Here is a 21,953-nt window from a genome sequence, read left to right as displayed (position 1 = left end):
TATAGAGGTAGATTTATAAATTAAAAAATTAAAATTGAGGGATAAATTATGAAATAAAATTATTCGAATTAAGACATTCATCTATATTAATGTGTCAATTTTAAATTTTAAAAATTAAATTCCAATAATAATTGACTAAAATTAAAATAACATTAAAGTTTAGTTTATTTAAAAGAATATTAAATTTAATATATTGCTTCATATATCGATTTAAAATTTAAATAAAAACAATGTAATTGAAATTTAACTTGAGTGAGAGTGTTTGAAAGGAATAAAACAAACAAAATATAAAATAAATAACACTGAAGATTTTCATGTCTAACTCGACCTGCAAAGAATTATACGATTGTTTATGTACTTTTATTACTAAAATCTTATAAACTAACACTTTATGGTTAGATTGCAATCACAAAAATGTACTATTTATCAAGATGGCTAATTTGTGCTTTCTGAGGTTGAAAAACGGGAATTTCCTATTTGCATCGATTACAATATCAAACATAGCATTGATATATTCTATTTTGGTAATCTCAATCTATAATTTTTGTTAGAATTCATAATAGAAATTCCTTGAACGTTTTCTTTTTGGGTGGATTACATTATTTTTTTATCAAACTCTGATATCATAAGTCACGGTACTTTAAAAGGCAGATCTACCAATAAAAATACAAGGGGATTATAGTTCAATATCAAAAGCAGAAAACAGAACTTGTCATATATATTTAATTAAAATTCATTTTCGTAAATATTATACTATGTAGAAAAACCTGCAATTTCTATAAACAGAATGCCAATGACAATGAATTATACTCTACAAGCATTGCGAACTTGCATAGCATGTAGCCTTTCCCAGCAGTCACATGCAATGTTAAGTGAAGAAAATAATAAAGACTGGAATATCAAACTTAGAAACACAGCATATCATGATCAAAACAACACCACCAATATTATGATTAGATAGATATTGGCTTTGTGCATCAGTGAAGTTACAGTGCTTAGAAGCCTTCCCCTTAAGATCCACCACGCACTTAATTACGATTTTTCAAAATTTCCTGATAAGGCATTTAATTCAGTACAACTATATGATCAACACCCTGCAGCTTTCAGAAAGTTATCATAGGGACTTGCTGCTGGCAATTTGAAAAGGGGAGGATGATTCTGATATTCAGTTGCACATAGCATTGGAAGAGGGCCAGAAGTTGGTTTGAACAAATCCACAGCAGTACTGTTATCAAAGGGAGGATTACACACCTGCATCTTATATAACTTAATTAGATACTCCATTGAAAATTTGTATATGTAGATAATAATGTTACAAAGTTGATGGGCATAGAAAATGTATTAGTCATAGCTTACACTCTACACATACATACATTTTGATCTAGATAATTTAATAACCTTAATTGGAACAGAAACAAATATGGATACTAAATGTGAATATATCTTTGTGAAATATTTAATGTAAGCATGGAATTTTAAAAAATGGATTTACCGTCAAAAGATCCGGATAGGAAGAGGAATCCACCTTTTTCAATTCATTGTCATGATTTGGTAAAAGTGAGTACACTAAATATTCTTGCTTCTGTTGGGTACTCATCAATTTGGACATCTTCTGCTTTTCCATCAAAAGCACCTCACATTTATCAGCCATATCCTTGTATGGCATGTTAAATGAAGTTGAAACAGAAATCCTCCCAGTTGGATGAGATGTGTCCCAAACCTACACTCAAAGTGCAATGTCAATTTCTGTGTTATTGACATGACAGGAGCTTAAAACACAAGTTAAAGAACACAAAGATGTATGAAGGAAAATGGGCAGGAAATGTGTCACTTACTAATTCTAAAAGTTGATTAGCACTCAAAAGACTAGGGGCCTCCATGGACAATCCATTGTGTTTTATTTGACTTTCAATTGATTCAAAAATAAAGTCGTCATCAATTGAATTTGAAACTACTGAAGCATCCTGTAATATGTGAAAAAGTAATTATATCAGTCATAACTTGCTAGCATAAACAAAATAAACAAGGAAAAATAGACTGTTATTCATTCCAAACAAAATCAGTTCTTCAGAAATACATTTGACACACCCTTCTGGGAATATCCATGGTCAATTGAGATCCAAGTTCACACATATTATCTGGTGCGAATTCTTCTAGTAGTTGTCCCTTTATTGATGATAGTTCAGCCTGCATAAAAGACCAACGGTTCATAATGTCTAGAAATGCAAATATATTTTATCTTCTGACAACCCAAAACAGAGTGAAGAAGTCAAAGCATTACTTTTGCCAGAAGTTCCAAGCTCCTAATAATTTCAGAAGCAAAGAGTTCCCGTGTTTGGTGTATGTTACTCAATAACTCTGAAAGTGTGTCTAAGGCCCTGTCATCATCTTCTTTGGATCCATAGCTGATGGTTAGATTGTCTGGTGCAAAGCTGACAACCTGCAACTTGTGATCTTCAATCAACTGAAGGAAGGGATCAACCTGAGTCCAGAATATGAAAACATTAAGGGGGTATATGATGCCTTACTTTCAAGAACTCCATGAAAAACAAAATGAAAGAGAAGTAAAGGATCGTGGAAGAAACTAGAAAAAAATTCAAGTCATTAAAATATTGTGCCCATAAGTAACTGAATATGGTTTACACACATCGATAATGGCACATGATGAGGCATAAGATGCAGGAAACCTTCATATGTGTCTCACCTTTCTCTCTGTAAGCACCGCCTTGGCACTATTGACTAGAGTGTCAATACTGTATGATTTTGAAGAAAACACAATCATTGAAGTTGCCAAAGTAAAGAGTGATCTCCGACGAGATGGTGGCAATGGCCCTACAACAGAAAATAGGAAATAAGAGCTTAAAGGACTGACATTCCAATGACCAAGTAATTTTGTTCTTTCCTGGCCTCATTTTTACACCCACTTCCACTCCCAATGGAAATGTATTTGTTTTATAATAAAATGTCGATAAAGATTCAAGAGTATTTTTCATATGCTATTTTATTTTACAATGAAAAGAGTAGTTTGGGGAATAACTTGTCTGATTCATTGAAAATACTGGTTTCTTATCAATCACAATTCACCATTTCACTTTCAACTGAATGTCCATCCAATTCACATCCTTTTGGCTTCAAGTTTTTTGATACAATAAAAAAGAAAGAAAACAACACATCTCGTTGTCCCTGTTTCTTGAGAAATTTATCAAGAAATAGTTCAATGGAGAAGGACATGCTCAATTTGAACTTCCTAAAAAGTACCACGTAACCTACAATGAAACCTACAAATTCCAAGCCTTTCAACAGTGTATAAACTATTGACCAATGTCCCTCACATGCACAGTACAGTTAACACAATATGCAGGAGGAGCTTATAAGGTCTTCTGAACGGCAAATGATCAATTAATACAGGGAGATTGTGTGCTATAGTCCAAATAATCTGAGGAAGAGGAAACAAGAATGATAGGGTTTTCCAATACCAACATAGGATATGTTGGGTAAGTCATGCCTACTATTAAAAGGCCATGGAAAAATCCAATCACGTCTCATTCAGTGTTAGATTCCATTCTCTGCTAAGGACAATCAAATTTAAGTTAACTGTGACTGATACCTCACCTTCTTTAAGAGACATATTCCATAAAGAGAACGCAAGCTGAAAACTCCGAATTAGTACCTCATGAAAAGAATTCTGCAAAGGCAAAGTAATTTTGGAAAATTATTTTAAAGGAAAAAAATCCCCTTCATTTAAGGGGGGAAGGGGGGAGATAGTAGACAGCCATAAACATTTTCTCTATTTTAGCATTATGATCTCAAAAAAATGCAAACTGACATACTTGATCTGAGTTCAGACCATGTATGTCAACATTCCATGATACATTTAGGTATAATATGAAAGTTCATCACAGCATTCCAGTTGCTAAGGAAATATAAATATTTGTAGCAGCAGAATTGAGTTTAGTAGACAGTTTTGAGGCAATAGATGAATAGAGTAGTATTACAATTATAAAAATCATTATAAAGTTCCTGCAACATACCTTAACGTCATCAATAACCAATACACAAAACATGCTGTAATACTAGCGCAGCACCAAAAACAACAGCCAATATCATAGATTCATAGTTACAGTTAACCTTTTATTTTATCAGCCAAAGAAGAGTTATGATTAACGTAATTTCATTGATTCACAATTGGCTATTGACTTGTCCATGTTTTCCCTTTTTCTTATTTTTGCCCCTTTTTTCATGCTATGAGAAATTTGAAACATTGGAATACTCAAAGATCAAGCAAAAATAATAATGTAACAGTCTTGAAGGTACCCCTTCAATAGATATTATCATGAAAAAGAGAGAGAAAAAAGCAAAATAGCATCATATAAAGAGAAGGGAGCTTTCAACAAGTACAATCATTTTGAGATCATATAAGAAGAAAGAGTACAATCATGAATCATGAATCCAGTTATTACCTTAGCTCTAGAAACAAGCAACACCAAAGTGTATGTATGAGCAATTGCTTCATAATTTGCAGGCATATTTCCAGGAGATATAGACTGTGCCCAAATTGACGATAGTAATCTATATATCTGATGCTTACTTAGCTTGAGGGAAGCAGCCTCCTGTGTACAAGTGAAAAGCTGATCAGCAATGTTAACCATGATAACATCAAACTCAATCCAACAGAAAATTTGTGTTTCCGGTAAGTTGAATGCAGAAACAACTGTAGAACCATATAAAATCCTTAGTGATACTCATCAATGTGAGACTCACCATGTTCTGATTATCATTGTTTGCAGTAATTTCATCCACTTCCATCAGCAAAGATGGGTTGTTCAAACTAGACACCCGACTATAGGTTGACTTTAATTTGTTTTGAATCCCATCATTGCTATTAGCTGGTTCAATCTCTCCAGCAATATTTTCTTGGTTACATTGACTAAATTTTTCACTTGAAGAACGTTTCTCCAGTCTTAGCTTCTCAAATAAGGAAGCTGAAGAGGAAAAAACAGAGACTGCTCTTGAGAGTGATCGTGGAACGTTTGATGCCTTGCGGTTAGATGCAGACATGCTTAGACAAGGGAAAATAGAAGTTGGCACAGCAATGACAGAAAAGATGCGGTGAGCTACCACTCGCGTTTCATGATCTGGATGGGCCATAGCCAGAAGTAGTTGATGAAACAATGCCTCAGGGAATGCCTGAAGAGGAAACTAGGGGTTTAGTGACAAAGTTATCCATGAAACTCAAAGTAGCAAACCAAAGAGTAAGGAACTAAACCAAGAATATTCACTCCTTGCCTTGTTTTGATAATACAAATTTGGTAAGGAGGCTACAATTTGAGCAGTCCGATAGACAGCTTGGACTGTTGTGCTGGATGTCATGGTAGTAGTTGAGATATTCTCTAACATCACAGCCATAACATCAAGAATTGGGTCTGCTTCACCAACCTGTTCATGAATAGCAACTTAGATTCTCTTCCTTTACATCTATTAATCAACGGCAGCTTTATATACTATACTTTATAGTATGGACTATGGAAAACAGCAAAAACACCTCAAATTAATAATTCACAGCATTTATGGTTCACTTATTCGGAAAGTTTAGGTATGAACTTGATTGAAAGCAGTAGGAAAAGTGGGGCACCTTAATTGATAACTGTACAAGGCACTTATCCACAACTTTTCTGAAATTTTTGTTCCAACTAATTACATCAGTGGCCATATCTGGGTTATCTATGGAACAGTGTATACTTTTGCGCAAGTGTCTCATCATGTCACTTATTGCACTAACTATTGATACAGAAGGTTGGACCTTTGCATATTGCGCAAGTGAAGTGGTCACCTCAACAATGTCAAGCTGCATGTTGGGTTCTTTAAGGACAAGTTTATGATCCAGATGCTTAATTAACATTGACAGCAAAACATGTGTGTTTTTCTCTGCAACAATTGGATGGAGGTAAAAATGAAAGAGAACACAGAAGAGCAGGAGTGTTAACAAAAGTTTATAATACAAGAGAACTTTATAATAAAAAATGAAATAAATAAAGTTACCAGAATCATCCATCAAAAATAGCATATCCTTTAAAACAGCAAAGGCAAGACCATGGTTTATAGACCATAAATTTCCATTATCAAAGTATCTGAATAAAGATTCCATTACACGGCGTATGGTACTCCCCTCCTTGGCTAAGTTGGCCATATTATGTAGGCAAACCCCGGACCAAAAAGAGGGTTTCTGGTCATCCTCCCTGCATGAATTTATGAAACATTGTCATAAAGGTGATGAAATACATAGAAGATAGACCAAATCCATTTCAAAGATTTTCTGCTGATAGAAATAATTACATTGCTACAATCACTTCGCCTTTGTCATTAACAATTTTCCTCCAGGATGGGTTTCTCCTTTTGACATCCAGCAAAGGAGAGATTTGACCCTCAGTGGCTGCATTATCTTGGACCCACCCACTCTCAGAACCTTGTTCATAATGATCAAGGCTTTCTGAATTATTTTTAGGAACTTCATAGCTTTCCAAGACAGCAGAAACAATCTATAATGAAACGGAGAGAAACTTTCACCATAGATCAAACAACATATTTAATATTTTTTTATTAACACTGATATAAAATTCATAAGGTAAATTATATCTTAACTCCCTGTTGTTTGATTCAAAAACACTTTAACCCCTATGCTACAATTGAATTTGATACTATATATTTCCTTGTACTTTGTTGTATTATCACATCACTACCTTGCTATATTACTTTTTTTTTAATATTAAATATACATTAATAATAGTAAAATTAATGCTTACTCCCTCATTAGTCAATTTATTGTCATTGGTTAAAATGTTATAAACACACACACACATTATGTTTTAATATTATATATATATATATATATATATATATATATATATTGAGGGTGCATACAAAAAAAAATGTTTTAATATTAATTATACTAAATATGCATAACAGCATTATATTTAAAAAATTATGTTCTATTGCACAATACATACACATTAAAATTGAATTCTAATATTTTTTCTCATAAAAAAATTGTATTAAACTTTAACAAAATAAAAAAAAATTAATCTTGTATAATTAAAAAAATATCACATAATACAAATGTATGATACTATTACAAACATTTAATATATCAATTTATTTTATAACAATCTATTATTTCACTTCAGTTTTTGATAGGTCTTATAGTTTTTATTTTTTTAAGTGAATTGCTATTTACTATGACGATTGCTAATCCTTGTTAACCTATAAAGATTTATTTTAAAAATTATAAAAAATAACTTTGTTAAATTTATAATGACTTATTGAATAAATTTTTAAATTATCATTTTTTAATAAATCTTGGTGATTTAATAAAGGTTAATAGTCATCTTTAGTAAATAACTAAGAACTTATTTTAAAAACTTAAAACTACATGAATTTCATAAAAAAAATAACACTTATGTAAAAAAAAAAACAGAAGATTAAAAATTTATTTGAATAAAAATATTCTTAAAATATATGAAAAAATATATAATATCATGAAGTGCTTGTATAATATTATTTTAATTACACGTGATCACATTTTTTATTTTGCTAACTTATTTCACAATTTATACAATTTTTAAAGAAAAATAAATAATAAAAATCAATTTTAATATGCATGTGTTCTTTAAAAATTGTAATGTTAATTGGACAAAGGTTTACTCTTTAGAAGGACATTGCAAAATATTTTATCAATTTAAGCCTATAAATTTTATGGAGTGCAAGCAAATGTAATGACATTTTAACAAAAATGGCCACACAGATGAGACTGGTGCATATTAGACAAAGCATTGAATGGCATTTTTTTATTAAACTATCTTCACATTTCCAAAAGTAAAAAGTAAAGGTTATTTTTAATTCCAAAAAAAAAGTACGGTTGTTAAAATATGCTCATGTATCAACCCCCTCTGAGGACTATGCTCATAATCTTTATTATTATTTCTTTAACATATCCATTAAAATGAATATCATTTTCAATTCCCAAGCAAGGCTACAATTCTTCAAAGAGTGTTTTGTATTAAATCTCTTTGAGCTCTACCCTTATGTCGTCCAATACCATTTCACTCTTTAGCAGACTACACAGAAAAGTATGTTCAAGAGTTGATGCAAACACTTAAAATATAAGTTCTCTCTAAAATGAAAAAGGCACAAAAGCCATCATCAAGACATGAAAAAACTATGTCAGTATTCATAGAATTGAAGCAAAAGAGTCCACTTACATTATCAAATTCAAGTGATATGTGAGAGTGTTCCCCCATAAACCGAACCTACAAAGAAAAATCATCCATTTAATTATGAAAGATTAGCATATACATTATACTGCCCTCGAGAAAAGGAGACAACATCATTAAGAAAGCAGGAAAACAACAGAGTTTGTTGACTGAATTCTCTCCAACGTCTTCACGTGGTGAGTAAAACTCAAAAAGCATGCAATCTCAACACTTGCAGTTGAATAATTTTTAGGGCCTAAAGTAAATTTAAAAATGAAACTTTTTTATTAATAAAATAATTTATTATTATTAGTTGTGAATTACAGCTCATTAAATATTATTTATAATAATAATAAAAATTTAATAATTAAATTAAATATTTAAATTAAAAAATATTTTTAAATTTAATTTTTTAATTTTTTAATTTTTAATAATATATTAAAACAAAAAAAATTTAAGGAGCCTAAAGCCCTTGTCTTACCTGCCTGGCCTTAGGCCGGCCTGAGTCTCAAATCAAGTAAATGATTAAAAAAAAAAAAAACTAAAATTTAACAAATTACCATAAATTTAAGACAAAATATTTGACTTAGGCTTTTTGATTGAAAAAATAAAGCGATGGTGTAAAAGCAAGAACTTCTAATCATAAAAAAAAATGTAAAGAACAACTAAGGTGCTAAAATATATTCGTCTACCTAAACATGTCCATAAATATGCAAATCAACCATAAACATTATTTAAAAATATGGAAAAACTCTGTAGTTGTGCATTAGGCATTAAATTAGAACTAGGGCAACTTCAAGAAAACACCAATTTCTCCATAACTAAACATACGTGATTAACCTATTTCTTCAAAGTCTAGTACTCTCAATTCTTCCCATCAGCATTAAATGTCCCCCACTGCTTTTAGCCTATTAGTACTGATTTCCAATGTTGAGAACAATTACCAGCTGTGTCAAAAACTGTTTTCCTTAAATCACTCTTTTCAGACATTCAAACTGATAAGCAACATGTGCAAGATCAATGCAATCTAAATGTTAAAAACAATGGTGGAATCATAAAATAAATACCATTGATGAAAGGGCTTTCAAACCAGCCGAACGACTTATTCTTGCTCTTTCATCTTCTCCTGTTTCTTGAGAAAATTGACAGAGCTTCGGGATAAGAGCTTCTAAGTTGAATAGGTAACTTCCATCAATCTGCAAAATTTAAAACATGACTGCAAGTATATTTATTTCCAGTCAAAACTTATATGGATGACAAGAAATCCCTGCTGATATTTATATTTTAAATCCAATGAACTAAAAACTTGACAACAGAAACACCAATGAAACCAACCTGATTATTTACAAAATCAAAAAGAATTTGACATCCTAAAGTTCTCATTTCATCCTGCCGTGTTTGATCCAGCAGCGTATGAATAATACTTAGCAAGCTACTTGCAAATAGTGGCCTATCAACAAACATAGAAATAATAAATGCACCACTTATTTTAAATCACTTAATTCGAGGAGGTTAAGCAACAATCAGAAAAAGAACTGTAAAATTAACAGCTATTACAACCCAAAATAGAAGAATTGCTGCAAGCTAGCAAGCATCAACAAGTCAAGTAGGAAGAAATAAATATATAAGCCTCACATAAATCAATTCAAACTACATATAAATGAATTGTAACATAAGAAGGTGATTATGCTTTCCTTGCCTTCTAGTTTTCATAACGTGTAATGATAGACCATGAATTTAAGAACCAAATGTTTTGCAATGAGATTCATCACCAGTTCCTGCAGATGCTCAATGGAAAAATTTAAATATTGTACGCCAGAAAATTTAGAGTAAGTTTGATTTCTCTTTTAAAAAGAATTTTTTATTTTTTTTTCTAAACGTAGTATAAATTTATATATTTAGAAATAAAAACAGAAAATTCTTTTTAAAAGAGAAATCAAACATACTCTTAGAAGAGTATTTCTGTATTGTATCTCAGTGAGGAAAGTATTGCAATCTTGAATCTTCCAAAGTTTCGGTATAATTCCATGTATGAGATCATAAAGAAGCAAAAGCAATATGAGATTTTAGTCTGTCGAAATTCGAAGAATGCTTAGTATGAATGGGTTATGATTATAAACCTGCAGCCTGATATCGTAGTTTCTTTTCTTTTAAATGCATTTCATGATCATTAAAATTATTTCAGAAAATGTCAAGGGGAATAATCCAAAAAATACGCACAACGCATATACTGAGACCATCTACATAATTATTTTGACCCATTCAGTTATCTTAACCCACTTAAACTCTCTGCGTTCACATCACAAAAACACCTTAGTTTATGCTTAACTATCATAAAATCAGCACCTATGTCCTTCGCATTCCCTGTTACTTTCCACAGCAGTATGCACCCTCCCCCTCTTCAAATAAATTTCCCTAGGACATCAAAAATGAAATATTTGAAACAGTCGATCGCAAGAAAGGAGAAAATCAGTTTTTCAATGATGATAGAGAGGGACGTGGATAGGGCAGGAGACAAGTTAAAATGTACCAGTCTTTGGACAAACAACAAATGATGCAGGCATTATTACTTATTAGCACAAAATTTCTCAAAAGACACCCTTAGGAATTCTAAGAACAATCTGATAAGGGATAAATTGCGTATGAACAGTCCACCTGAGGTCTTAATATTTATTAGTTTAAATACTAATTACAATGTCAATTGTAATTTCAGATATCCAATCCTAAATTAGTTCATAAGATTGTTGCTTATTGATTCTACCATATATACATGTTATACTACCATAATGCCTAAGATATTCTAACAAACATCTAAAAGCCACATGTTACAAGCATAAAGATAAGAATGATATGAACTCACATTTGTTCTTTACAAGAAAACAGAAATTTCTTGTAAATGCACATGACAATTTTGGTTGAACGGAAATTCTCATTTCGTAGCTCCCTGTAACACCTTCTCTCAAGGGCATTCACAATCTGATCACCAAGTATATAACTTTAGTGAGGACAGCAACAGCCTTTATGAATTTAGAAATTTGAGCTTTTCTTGATAAATAACCAAAACAATTTTATAATCTTGTCACTGAAAAAAATATACGAAAATCATTATATTAAAAAAATCAAAGCAGGATACATCCGGAAGAAAGGATACAAAAATAACTTTTCTGATTTCCACTGAAGCTCCTTTTTTTTTTTTGGATCTTGCTAACTAGGATCCTTAGGGAATTGGTTAAGGAATCAATAAATAGTAAACTTTTATTGGAAATCATGGACGTGACTACCTTTTTATGTTTTCCAATAAAAAAAATTCTACTCTTTGATCCTTAACTAATATCCTAAAGATATACTGACTAGCATTTTTCTTTTTAAATTGATGATTAAGAGAAAGCTTGGCAAGGATTTGATGTCTGAAATATAATAGAGTCAAATTCATGATTAAAAAGTCAACGTTGCAGAAAGCAGGAATGTTGTGGCTGGTTGAGGTATATGAACAATAGGTCACCCAAATGAAAATGGATTCCAAGAGAGGAGAAAGGATAACAATGTGTTGCAAACTTGTGCACCTTTTGCAGGCTTATGGAGCAATGATTAGAGGAAAATTCTAGAATTTCAGTCTTTAGCTGCAGCTAGTGAATCATCTTTGGGATAGGATAGTTCTATGCCCATTTAATCACTAGTAATTTTTTAATGGAATTTTCCATTTCTGTGTTAGGTATGCACTGAGAATGAAGAGCTCTACGCTGATTTTTTAATTTCCTTTTTTCCACTTGTTCCTTTTTCTGTCCAAAGATTCTTGCTCATTTTGTTTTGAAATTTTCTCCTCTCTCATAAATTATCATATGAAACAAGATATACGATTTCATTTTGTAGAACTTCATATAAGTAAACATATACCAAAATCCAATACACCCTTGATTCATAAAATAGAATAAATCAAAATTTATTTGAGCTTTTGTTAAAAGATTCCATACCTTTGGAATGCGTAAAGGATTTTTTGAAGCATAATCACATAATTTTCCTATTTTCCTATCATTTGCCCCTTCCTCCTGTTAACTCAAAAATAAAATAAAAAGAAAATCAATACAGTAGGCATTTTGCAAGACAAATGAGAAGTGCAAAAAGAGTAAATAGGTCAATGAAAAAGACATACGGGGGCATTTGGAAGAACTTATGGAAACAACTTCTAGCTTTCATAAACTCTTTTTAGTTTATCTCAATAAACTTTTCAATATAGCTTATCAGAAGAAGTTCTTTTCATCTTATTTTAAGAAGTTTTATGGTCAAATTTATAGGTTGCTCACATGTAAAGAGAATTTATTGAATAAGCATTTAATTAACTTGTGTTCCCAAATGCACCCTTAATTTATATGTTGCATCCAGGTAAACGCCACTATCACGCAACCATGGATCTTTGAGTTAGTATATATCATTTGCATTACTTAAACAGAAATGTTCGCTTGGCTTCAACTTCACTGACCTACTTAAATACCACAATTGAACGTTAAACTAACATGAATAACAATTCAGTGCACTAGGTATCTCCTCCTGCATGGCTGCATTCCATTACATAACAAGAGCTGCACAAGCAACTGCTTTGCAATGACAATATGCCACGATTAGAGAGAGGCATGGAACCTAAAGGGGAAAATACTCATCAACGCACCTAAGGAATCAAAAGTAACAAGTTTTTCTTAAAAAGTGTTAACACACTCCCACCATGATTTCCTACGCACTCCCACATGATTTTTAATAAAGTCTTTCTATCACCGATTCCTTAACCAGTGTCCTTAATACATTGGTTGACAAGTCTCAAAAAAACAAAAGAAAAAATGAATAAGCCCAAAAACAGAAACAACAGACCTGGTTACGAGGGAAAATCTCAGCAATGAGCTTCTTATATCTCTTGACAGGTTGTCTGGACCTTGGCCTCATGGAAGGGCAGAAGAAACAAAGAGTGCCACAAGCGGGCAAAACTTGGCGGGAAATAACACCAGAGACCAAACTCATCTTTACAATTCCAAAATCACCAAGAAATTAGGTGAAGGAAAATACAAAATTTTAATAAGGTTGGCTTGAAATTGTGCTCTCTTTCCCTTGTGCACCAATCCTAAAAATCCTATTTTGAACGCGAATAAGGGAAAGAAAAGCTATAATATCAACTGGGCATCTCTCAAATTCAACCACCAGCCTGCAAATAGTTTAATTTGAAGATGATCAAGCTAGGCCTGAAATGGGAAATTTTAGCATCACAATTTATCGTCAAATTGTCATAAAACATTTCTAATCTCAAATTTTAGCATTCTCAATGTTGCAAGAGGATGGTGTGGGGAATCCCTTAAGACACGGAACAATGTTTGTGCTGTGGTGTATCAATATGAGAAAATCATGAAATGAGAGTACCCACCAAAAGAAAAAACATATAAAAAGGTGGCAAGATTTGATGAAGGTGATGTTAAGAATTTATGTGCTTTGTCGCGTGGGGCTGTCGGAGAGAGAAACATTTGCAATGAAGAAAAGGTGGAACCATGGAGGAAAGGGAAAATTGCAACAGGATGTAACGGTTTCTGGGGGACCCATCTCCCTCCTTTTCCTTTTCCTTTTCCTCTTCCTCTTCCTCTATGGTTTGTACTATTTATTTGTTGATTGATTATTATGATTTACAAGGTATATATGCTAATGCTAATGCATCAAGGGCCCCTTACCTTAGAAATAGTGCACTAGCTTTCTATTCAACCTGTCTAATAACGACCAAAAAAACCTGTCTAATCAATTTCTTCAATGCTCTAGTTTTTATGATAAATGTTAATCAGTAATTAAAATAAATTTTTATTAAAAATATAATAACAGTTTCAATATATATTTTTAATGTAATTTATAATAAAATTTAATATTTGTTAATTTTTAAACAAGTACTTTAAAGACATTAATTAGTAGAATTACTAAATTAGATGTGGTATTTTTAAGGCATGTAATTTTATTTTAATTATATATAGATATCATGGATTCATCACTTAAATTAAATTTTTAAATATCATTTTATATTTAAATTTGTTATTTTTCTCAAATCTCAATTGTTATATTTGTTTATATTAAAGTAGAGCACAATCTTCAGATTCACTCAATCTTTCAATTTATTATACCTCAAAGAATCGAACGACACAAGTTTTTTTTTATCTATTTTTAAAATTTTAATTTTGAAATAATTATTCATATATTTATAAATTAATATTTTTCTTTTAATTTATATTTTTAAAATCATATGTGAATTAATTATGCATATATTCTTTGTAAGTTTAAATAGTTCATTATTTTAAATTAATATTATCAAATTTCACCTAAATTTAAAATATGTATGTACTGTATGGGATATTTATTAGTTTTTTTTTAAAAAAAAAACTTCTTAAGTGTTGTGAATAATTTAATGTTTACCAAAAGAAGTTAAAAGAATTGCTTCTACAATTTGACTATTTAGAATAGCGAAGTTTTATTATCTTAAAATTATAAATAAAAAAAAACATATTTTTATGATAGTTTAAAATATTTATAAAGTGTATTTAATAAATTTAATGCATTTCTTTAGGCACACGTTAAATCATGATGAGGCAATTCCTCAATTGAACATGGCATAATCAGCATGCCGCACACACCCCTCAGGAATCCATGCGGTTGTTATATATATAGTACAACCCGTAATTTCTCTGCTACATCACTGCTAGAGAGAATTCAAATCACTATTTTATTTTTAGCCGAAAGCATTTTACAAACAAACCCAATATGTTCGTGCATTATTAAAAGAGTTTATCTTTTGTCAAGAGTAGTAATAGTCAAATTTCTTTATTAATTATTTGGTAACAAAAGATAAAATAATATGTAAAAAAAATTGGGTGACAAATTGACAGTTGATCAACAACAGGAAATCAGTTAATATAGTTATTATTAACCATATTGTAATCCCTAGAGAGATTTTTTTTCTACTCTTATTTTCTTTCACCTTCCATGGGGTCATGTTGGGGTTTTTAGAAGTACAACAAAGCACTGGACATTCTAGAAAATGATCCATAAGCAGTGTGAGTAATTTTAAAATTGTGTATTGTAATCCTAAAGAAATTGAGGCACATCCAACATGGAGGGTCACTCCAAGATTTACGTAACAAAAACCATCATATTTAATCATCTTTTTTACTTATGCAACTGAATTAATATCCACCATTGTTTGAATTAAGCTCGCAAATCAATGGCAAACTGGAGATTCTAGCAGAATATGCAACGATCGGGAAACAGCCTAGTCCTAAGCTGATATGAAAGACAATTCAAGCAGTTGGGTTGATGCTAAGCATGAAGGAAGATGTAAGAAAGAAATGAAGTGTATCCCCTCCAAATGATAATACAATTACACGACTGTTGTGATATATCTAATACCATTTTCAATTTCGTATTCACAATTTTTGTTATAAAATAGGACAAAATGGTGTTTGTGTGTATCCATTTGAAAAAATGCAATTTCCCCAAGTTAGAATTTCATTTTCTTTTAACTCCACAGCTAAGCTCCAGAACTGCCACCGTGATCGCTCTCAACATGCTTCACAAGGGACACCGGGTCTAGAAATCCTCTACTACACTTAGGACATGCATCAATGGTAACCTTTTTTACCCCTAATCGGTTGCCATTCCTTTCATGAACTTTTTGCACATGATCCACCAAAGCAGTGACCGAGGAAAACTTAGCACCACAATGAGGGCATTGTTCCACTTGATCATTTCTATTTCCACTGCCACTGCTCTGTGCACTACCAGGCTTGGCTAATTTCATCACTCAATTTTGACATGCTCGCTTCAGCAGAAGCTCGAATATTAGAAGCCACGCTGAGAAGGCCTGTAGTCCATTTAGATGACGTGGTTGAAGTTAAATTGGGCTTTGACTCTTCTTTTCTAGTCATATTCAAAACACTCATAAATGAAAAGCTTGTTTCCAACTTTCTGGGACCAGAGCATTTGTGATCAGGGCCAAACCGATGCTTCAAACAATGATCTATCATGCAGTCCCTGCACTTGATTGTGTTTGAGAATACCAAGACCTCTCTGCATCCGGGGGCAGGGCATTTTCTCTTCTTTGTGACTTTCTCATAATTGGATGGGTCGCAGTCATTGTTAACATGATTCTCCCAAGTTATGTTTGGATCTTGATCCGGAATCAGGCGAACTCCTTTGGCACAAAGAGGACATATAACAACAGTGACATCTTGTTTGTTGGGTTTTGTGCACTGATGTTTAATATAACTCCGGTGTTCCAAACAATATACCTGCAAGAGATGGAGCACATATGAATTAGTAATAAATTACTCAAAATTAATCCACAATTCCATACCGCTACTACTCAAGAAATCGATGGATAATCACTAAATATTTGAAACGCCGTAAGAGATGTCAAAATGCTTATTGAAAGTAAGAAAAGTGACTCTAAGTACATAAGAGAAATGCTAGCAATATATTTTTTATTATTGGCTAAAATTTGTTCACAATCATAAAAATTATATAAATTTTACTTCTAATTTAATAATTCTAATTCTGGGAAAACAGAGTATATTCCTAATACTTCTTAACCAAACGTAAAAACCATAACTTGTCAAAGCTTTATATCCATGTTCAAGTGGACCCGGACCCTCTCTGTACAAAGGGAGAAAAATAGGGTCCGAGTAGGACCCACATGTCTGGTGAGACCTACATGAATCCTGCATCTTTCTTTCTCTTTGATGTACATGCAGCCTCAGGAGAGGGGTTGGGGCTATTCAAGTGCAGCAATCTGACAAGGTTTTGCAGTAAGTACTCAACTTAATAGAAACTTCAATCCAATGTGTCCTTGCCTAAGAAAACCTATTATATTGATCTACTTTCAAATATAAATCAAGCACTTAAATGCCGTCCTAGCAAGTAGCAACATTAGAACGTTGTTTTAAAGAGTTTTGTTATATTTCTCTATTTATCCTCTTTATACTTTTTTACTGCTTCATAAAGCAACTCTTTAATGAAAAAATGCATTTCAACGAGGTACAAAATAAATATTTAAATTTTGTATTTAATAATTAGAACGATTTGTAAGTAACAAGAGAATGTTTAATGTACACCTACCATAATTTCAATACATTCTAAGGATATTTTAATAAAAATATTGAAACATAGGAGAAGAACGTGCAACAAAGAGAAAAAAACAGTGCATAGTGATGTTGGCCTTCGTAACTTCAAAATTGTTTGACAGCTGATTAGGAAAGCATTAAAAGAAACTATGATGAAACATAAAATAGAAGATAGGGAGCCTCCAAATTATACTTTTTATATTTATTTTATCACAATATAAACTAATTGAATAAAAATTCAACTACTGCATAACTCAATACTTAACCTAAAGATTAAAATCTTCTATTCAGTAATCAATATCACCCGCGAAAGGACACTACCAACTTTTCAGTATATGAGTTCAATATCCATGTTCTCATGTCTTCGTAGGACAATTACCCTTCCCGAAATAAAATGGAAAGACGGTACCTAATTTGGATTTCAACTCAATAACGTTTCTGTTAACGAAGAAAATGTAGAACGGGAAGATTCAAAAGCAATGCACGCGGAATACAACGCAATGGCAGATACAAATTGCTACGCTATATATAACCAAAAAAATTAATGAAAAAAAATGGGAGATAGAATTGAAAAACCTGATTACAGCGATCGCATGTGAAGGGCAAGAAATCAAGCTGCTTGCAATGAGAAACGCAACAATGCTGGCCGAGATCTGGGAATTGGGGAGTCCCCATTGAAATTGAGCGGGACCCACCCAACACAAAGGAGAGGAAACGAATTTCCTCTCTCTGGGAATTGAATTGGATTTGGAAAATGGATGTGAATGTGGAGAGAGAATCTGAATTTCCGCGGATATAGCGAAGAAAAGAAAGGGATGGCTCAACCAACCAGAGATCCAGGAAAGGGAGGGAGTCGGAAATTACTCTTCTAATAATCAAATTGGCACTCATAATAATTTAAGTTATTTTATTAATTAGAATTACAATAATATGGTGTACGATTACGACAATTAAGGATTGGTGTTCAATATCTAAAAATATTAAATTGTTATCGTAAATTTATTTTTATTAAATTCTGTAATCGTAATAACTAATTTTTTTAATAAAATTTTATCACTTTAGTTACTTTTAAAAACAGCCTTAAAATTAAGATCACTATTTTTTTATAAAGCAAAATTTAAGTATATTTTCATAAATACTTACAATGATATTTTTTAAGAAAATTTATATTTTTAAATTAATAAAATATTTAATATTATTACAGATTATTAAAAATGAATTAAAATTAAAACGTTTTAATACACTGCATGAGTATTATTAAATTAAAATAATTTTAAATAAATAATTCAAAACATATAGTATGATTATTTATAAATTTTGTAGATTTAAAAGAATAAATATTATAATTACTAGTAACAAATGTTTTGTTATATTAAATAAAATTAAATAGAAAGATAAATTTTTAAATCAAACTAAATTATAAAAATTTTAAATTTGAATTTATATTAAATTTAAATAAAATATTAATTACATAATATGAAAAATAATTAATTTTTAAAATTGATTCAATTAAAAAACTCTTAAAAATATTTTTTATTTGAAAATTAATATTTACAAGTTATATGTAGAAATTAATTTTAAAAAAATAACCCTAAAAATACCCTCATTTTTATTCTTTCTTATAATATGCCAAGTATATAATAAAAACACTTATAATTAACAATATTAAAATAAATATAAATTAATGTTTATTGAGAGCAAATTCAAACTTACTGTTGGAATTAACTTTGATTTGCCGTTTGGACTCCGTCATCGTCACCGTGTACGTAGAAGCTAGAAGTTGGAACTTTGGATATATTTTTAATAAAGTTTTTTAAAACTTAAAAATTAACTAATAAATAAAATATTTTTTATAAATTAAAATTAATTTGTCTTTTTATATTTTTAAAATTTATATAACTTCTTTAAAAAGTTTAAAACATAATTATTTTTAATTTATAAAATATATTTATTTATTTATTATTTTTTTTCTTTAAATACTTGTCTAGAAGCTTCTGTGAATGGATTCTAATTCATAATTTCATCTTTTCAAAATAAAAGAAAACCATTACATTACGTTCTTTCTAAATTTTATTTTCATGATTTATTAATTACGATAACAACTTATTTTGCCAGGTGAAACTTTTGCAGTGATTGTTCCCGATTCAAGTTTATAGCTGTCGGAATATATTGAATTTTCAAGCCAATACATTAAATGCAACCTAATTTTTAGCATGAGTATATTTTATTAAACTTAACTCAATTTTTTGTCTATTAGTTCATACTTTACTCTAAAGAGTGATGTGTGTTATTTTTTTTATGGATTCTTTAATTGAATTCCCCTTATGAATAAATAAATAATTAAAATGAATATTAACTAACTAGTACTTTAAAGACATTATTTTAAAAAAAAACATGTATTAATTGAAACAAAGGAACACAACTAATCTTTCATTTGTTTGATTTATTGTTTGTTGAGTTCGCAGATGACAGTTTAATATATTATAACACAACTTTCAAATCTTAATTTATAAATACATCAAACTAGTTATTGAGAACAATATTCGATATAATTTGATTCTTTAATATATATATATATATTCTCAAATCAGGTTGGTTTTATATTAATAAATACATTTAAATGGGTTTTTCAATGACATCAATTTCATAAAAAAGACTAGTTTGATGTCACTCTAAGACCAATTAAATATCATAAATTGGTTAAGTGATAAGTACCATTGTCTCTATTTTCAAAGCCTGCCTCTAAGCCCCATAGACAGCCAATTTTCCCTAACCGAGACAATATATAGATCAACAAAATATAACTTGTCAACATGCACATACTAATGTCTGATAACATGAGACCCAGAATAAAATAGAATATAAGTGTCCTCTACCATATCCTCTATTCCTCTTACAAAATATACGGTTAATTTTTAAATTTTCTTTCTGGGCATATTTTTTTATCTTGAATACTCCACAGATATTTCTCATTAAATCAAATTATGATAGTCTATGGTCCAAGCTTTGGAGGTGGCAGCTGATAGGATGTGGTGTGTTTGATGAGTCACTTTGAAGGATGACCCAAGTCTTTTAAGTATGAACTAGTCTTCAGTGTTCAGGTGATTCGTACTCATTAAAGTTTCTACAAGTTGACAAACCAACCAATTTGAAACACAGAGGAATGCAGAGCTCATAACTCTCAAATTGCTAAAGACATATAAAAGACATGGTAGCAGTCAGAAAAAATCAAGAGGAAAAACAAAACAATATCACCAGGTTCTTTGGGGGGTCACAGACTCACATATTGAACACTAACATGTGACATCATAAAGGACAAACTTGGGAGGAGAAATCAAATATTTGAGGGTTAGGCTGCAATGTAATCCAAGACTCCCACTGACATGTTACAAGTCCTATTTCAACTATATATTATTATTAAGTTAATGGGTAGTCAGAAGCTTTTGGCCTTCATCTATGTTTTGCAGTTTGCATCTCAAAAGTCACACCTGCTTTTGTTTTAAAAGGAAAAATCAGTCAAATAAAGCACACTAACAAAAAGAAATGCAACATTATAACATAAAAGGACCAAAGCAACAAAGACAAAAATGACATATATTCATAATAACCATTGGAATCCTATTTTATAGCTACAATATTTTTCACTTATCAGTAGTAGTTAATGATACCCAACTCACTTTCACACACTTACTGTGTACTCTATAATCTATATTCAGAAACCAAGCTTTGTGCAGTCTCATTTCCCCATTTTGCTCTTATTTGTTAACTTACCTGTCCTTCAATAAATCATAGGCCATAAATGCTCATCCATTTCATCTATTCTCTGTAGTTTTCCTCTCTTGTTGGTCATTACCATCTGTTTATGTTGCCTTATTAGTACTTTGACTACACAGTACCAAAACAGAAGAGTGTGTTGACTAGGCCACTCAAAGAAATCAGATTCATTTTCAAGGCTGTGTTCAGCAGAACCATGGATGGAAGGAATATGGGGAGTGAAATGCAACCTTTTCTTGAGACACCGCCCAAAGTGGCTGAGCCAAACCGTTACTCACATAGATCAATTGAGACCCTTGTGGTGGTCATAGCAGTGATCACAATAGTGGGTGTCATTGCAGGAATGATAGCTCGGTTGTGTGGTGGAAGGCACTTTGGGGGCAATGGGGAGAACGACATAGAAGGTTGGGTTGAAAAGAAGTGTAGAAGTTGCATTGATGGAGGACTTCCACCTCCACCTGAAGAACCAAAGCCAGCACCAGCATCAAGTGATGCAACTAAATGAGAAGAAAAAGGAAAGGCTAAGATGCATTCTATTCTTACATAAACACAGTAAGTCACTATAGAACTTTATGAATGCTATGTTTAGGCTAGCCAAGGAAATGCCATGTGATACAAATACAAGGGTTGGGGAAAGTGTTTACAGAGCCTTAACTTATCAATGTATAGAGTAGCAATGTGTTAGTTTTAGAACTTAAAAACGTTGATGTTAGACTCTACTAGTTGCTGCTATTGATTGGACTTTCTGTTTCAGTTTTACTATGTTGGCCATTCATTGCTTCTTAAGCATCATTGTTCTAGA

At 31.2% G+C, this 21,953-nt stretch overlaps 1 protein-coding gene and 1 pseudogene across 1 annotated transcript; both read right to left on the bottom strand.

The window, feature by feature from the left end:
* Nucleotides 1-1,086: 1,086 nt before the first annotated feature.
* LOC113862158 lies at nucleotides 1,087-13,253 on the bottom strand. The gene is made up of 19 exons (XM_027495287.1): nucleotides 13,107-13,253; nucleotides 12,218-12,292; nucleotides 11,107-11,222; nucleotides 9,582-9,696; nucleotides 9,314-9,442; nucleotides 8,256-8,303; nucleotides 6,334-6,536; nucleotides 6,040-6,236; nucleotides 5,633-5,925; nucleotides 5,287-5,436; nucleotides 4,762-5,187; nucleotides 4,461-4,610; nucleotides 3,613-3,685; nucleotides 2,705-2,832; nucleotides 2,282-2,482; nucleotides 2,089-2,187; nucleotides 1,836-1,964; nucleotides 1,493-1,720; nucleotides 1,087-1,251 (listed from the first exon to the last, which is right to left on the bottom strand). Exons 1-19 carry the CDS (start codon nucleotides 13,251-13,253, stop codon nucleotides 1,087-1,089), a joined length of 3,072 nt encoding a protein of 1,023 aa, XP_027351088.1.
* Nucleotides 13,254-15,786: 2,533 nt separating this feature from the next.
* LOC113863774 lies at nucleotides 15,787-18,052 on the bottom strand (annotated as a pseudogene).
* Between the last annotated feature and the right edge of the window lie 3,901 nt (nucleotides 18,053-21,953).

The sequence above is a fragment of the Abrus precatorius genome, unplaced genomic scaffold, assembly GCF_003935025.1.
Source record: "Abrus precatorius isolate BTA unplaced genomic scaffold, Abrus_2018 Scaffold3, whole genome shotgun sequence".
Taxonomy (NCBI): Eukaryota; Viridiplantae; Streptophyta; class Magnoliopsida; order Fabales; family Fabaceae; genus Abrus; species Abrus precatorius.
This window is presented reverse-complemented; position numbering and strand designations above follow the sequence as displayed.

Coding starts and splice junctions, on each gene's coding strand:
- LOC113862158 (XM_027495287.1), bottom strand. CDS start 13,253: ATGAGTTTGGTCTCTGGTGTTATTTCCCGCCAAGTTTTGCCCGCTTGT. Junction 11,223..12,217: donor ATCCTTTACGCATTCCAAAG/GTATGGAATCTT, acceptor CTTGGTGATCAG/ATTGTGAATGCCCTTGAGAG. Junction 5,437..5,632: donor TTGTACAGTTATCAATTAAG/GTGCCCCACTTT, acceptor ATTCATGAACAG/GTTGGTGAAGCAGACCCAAT.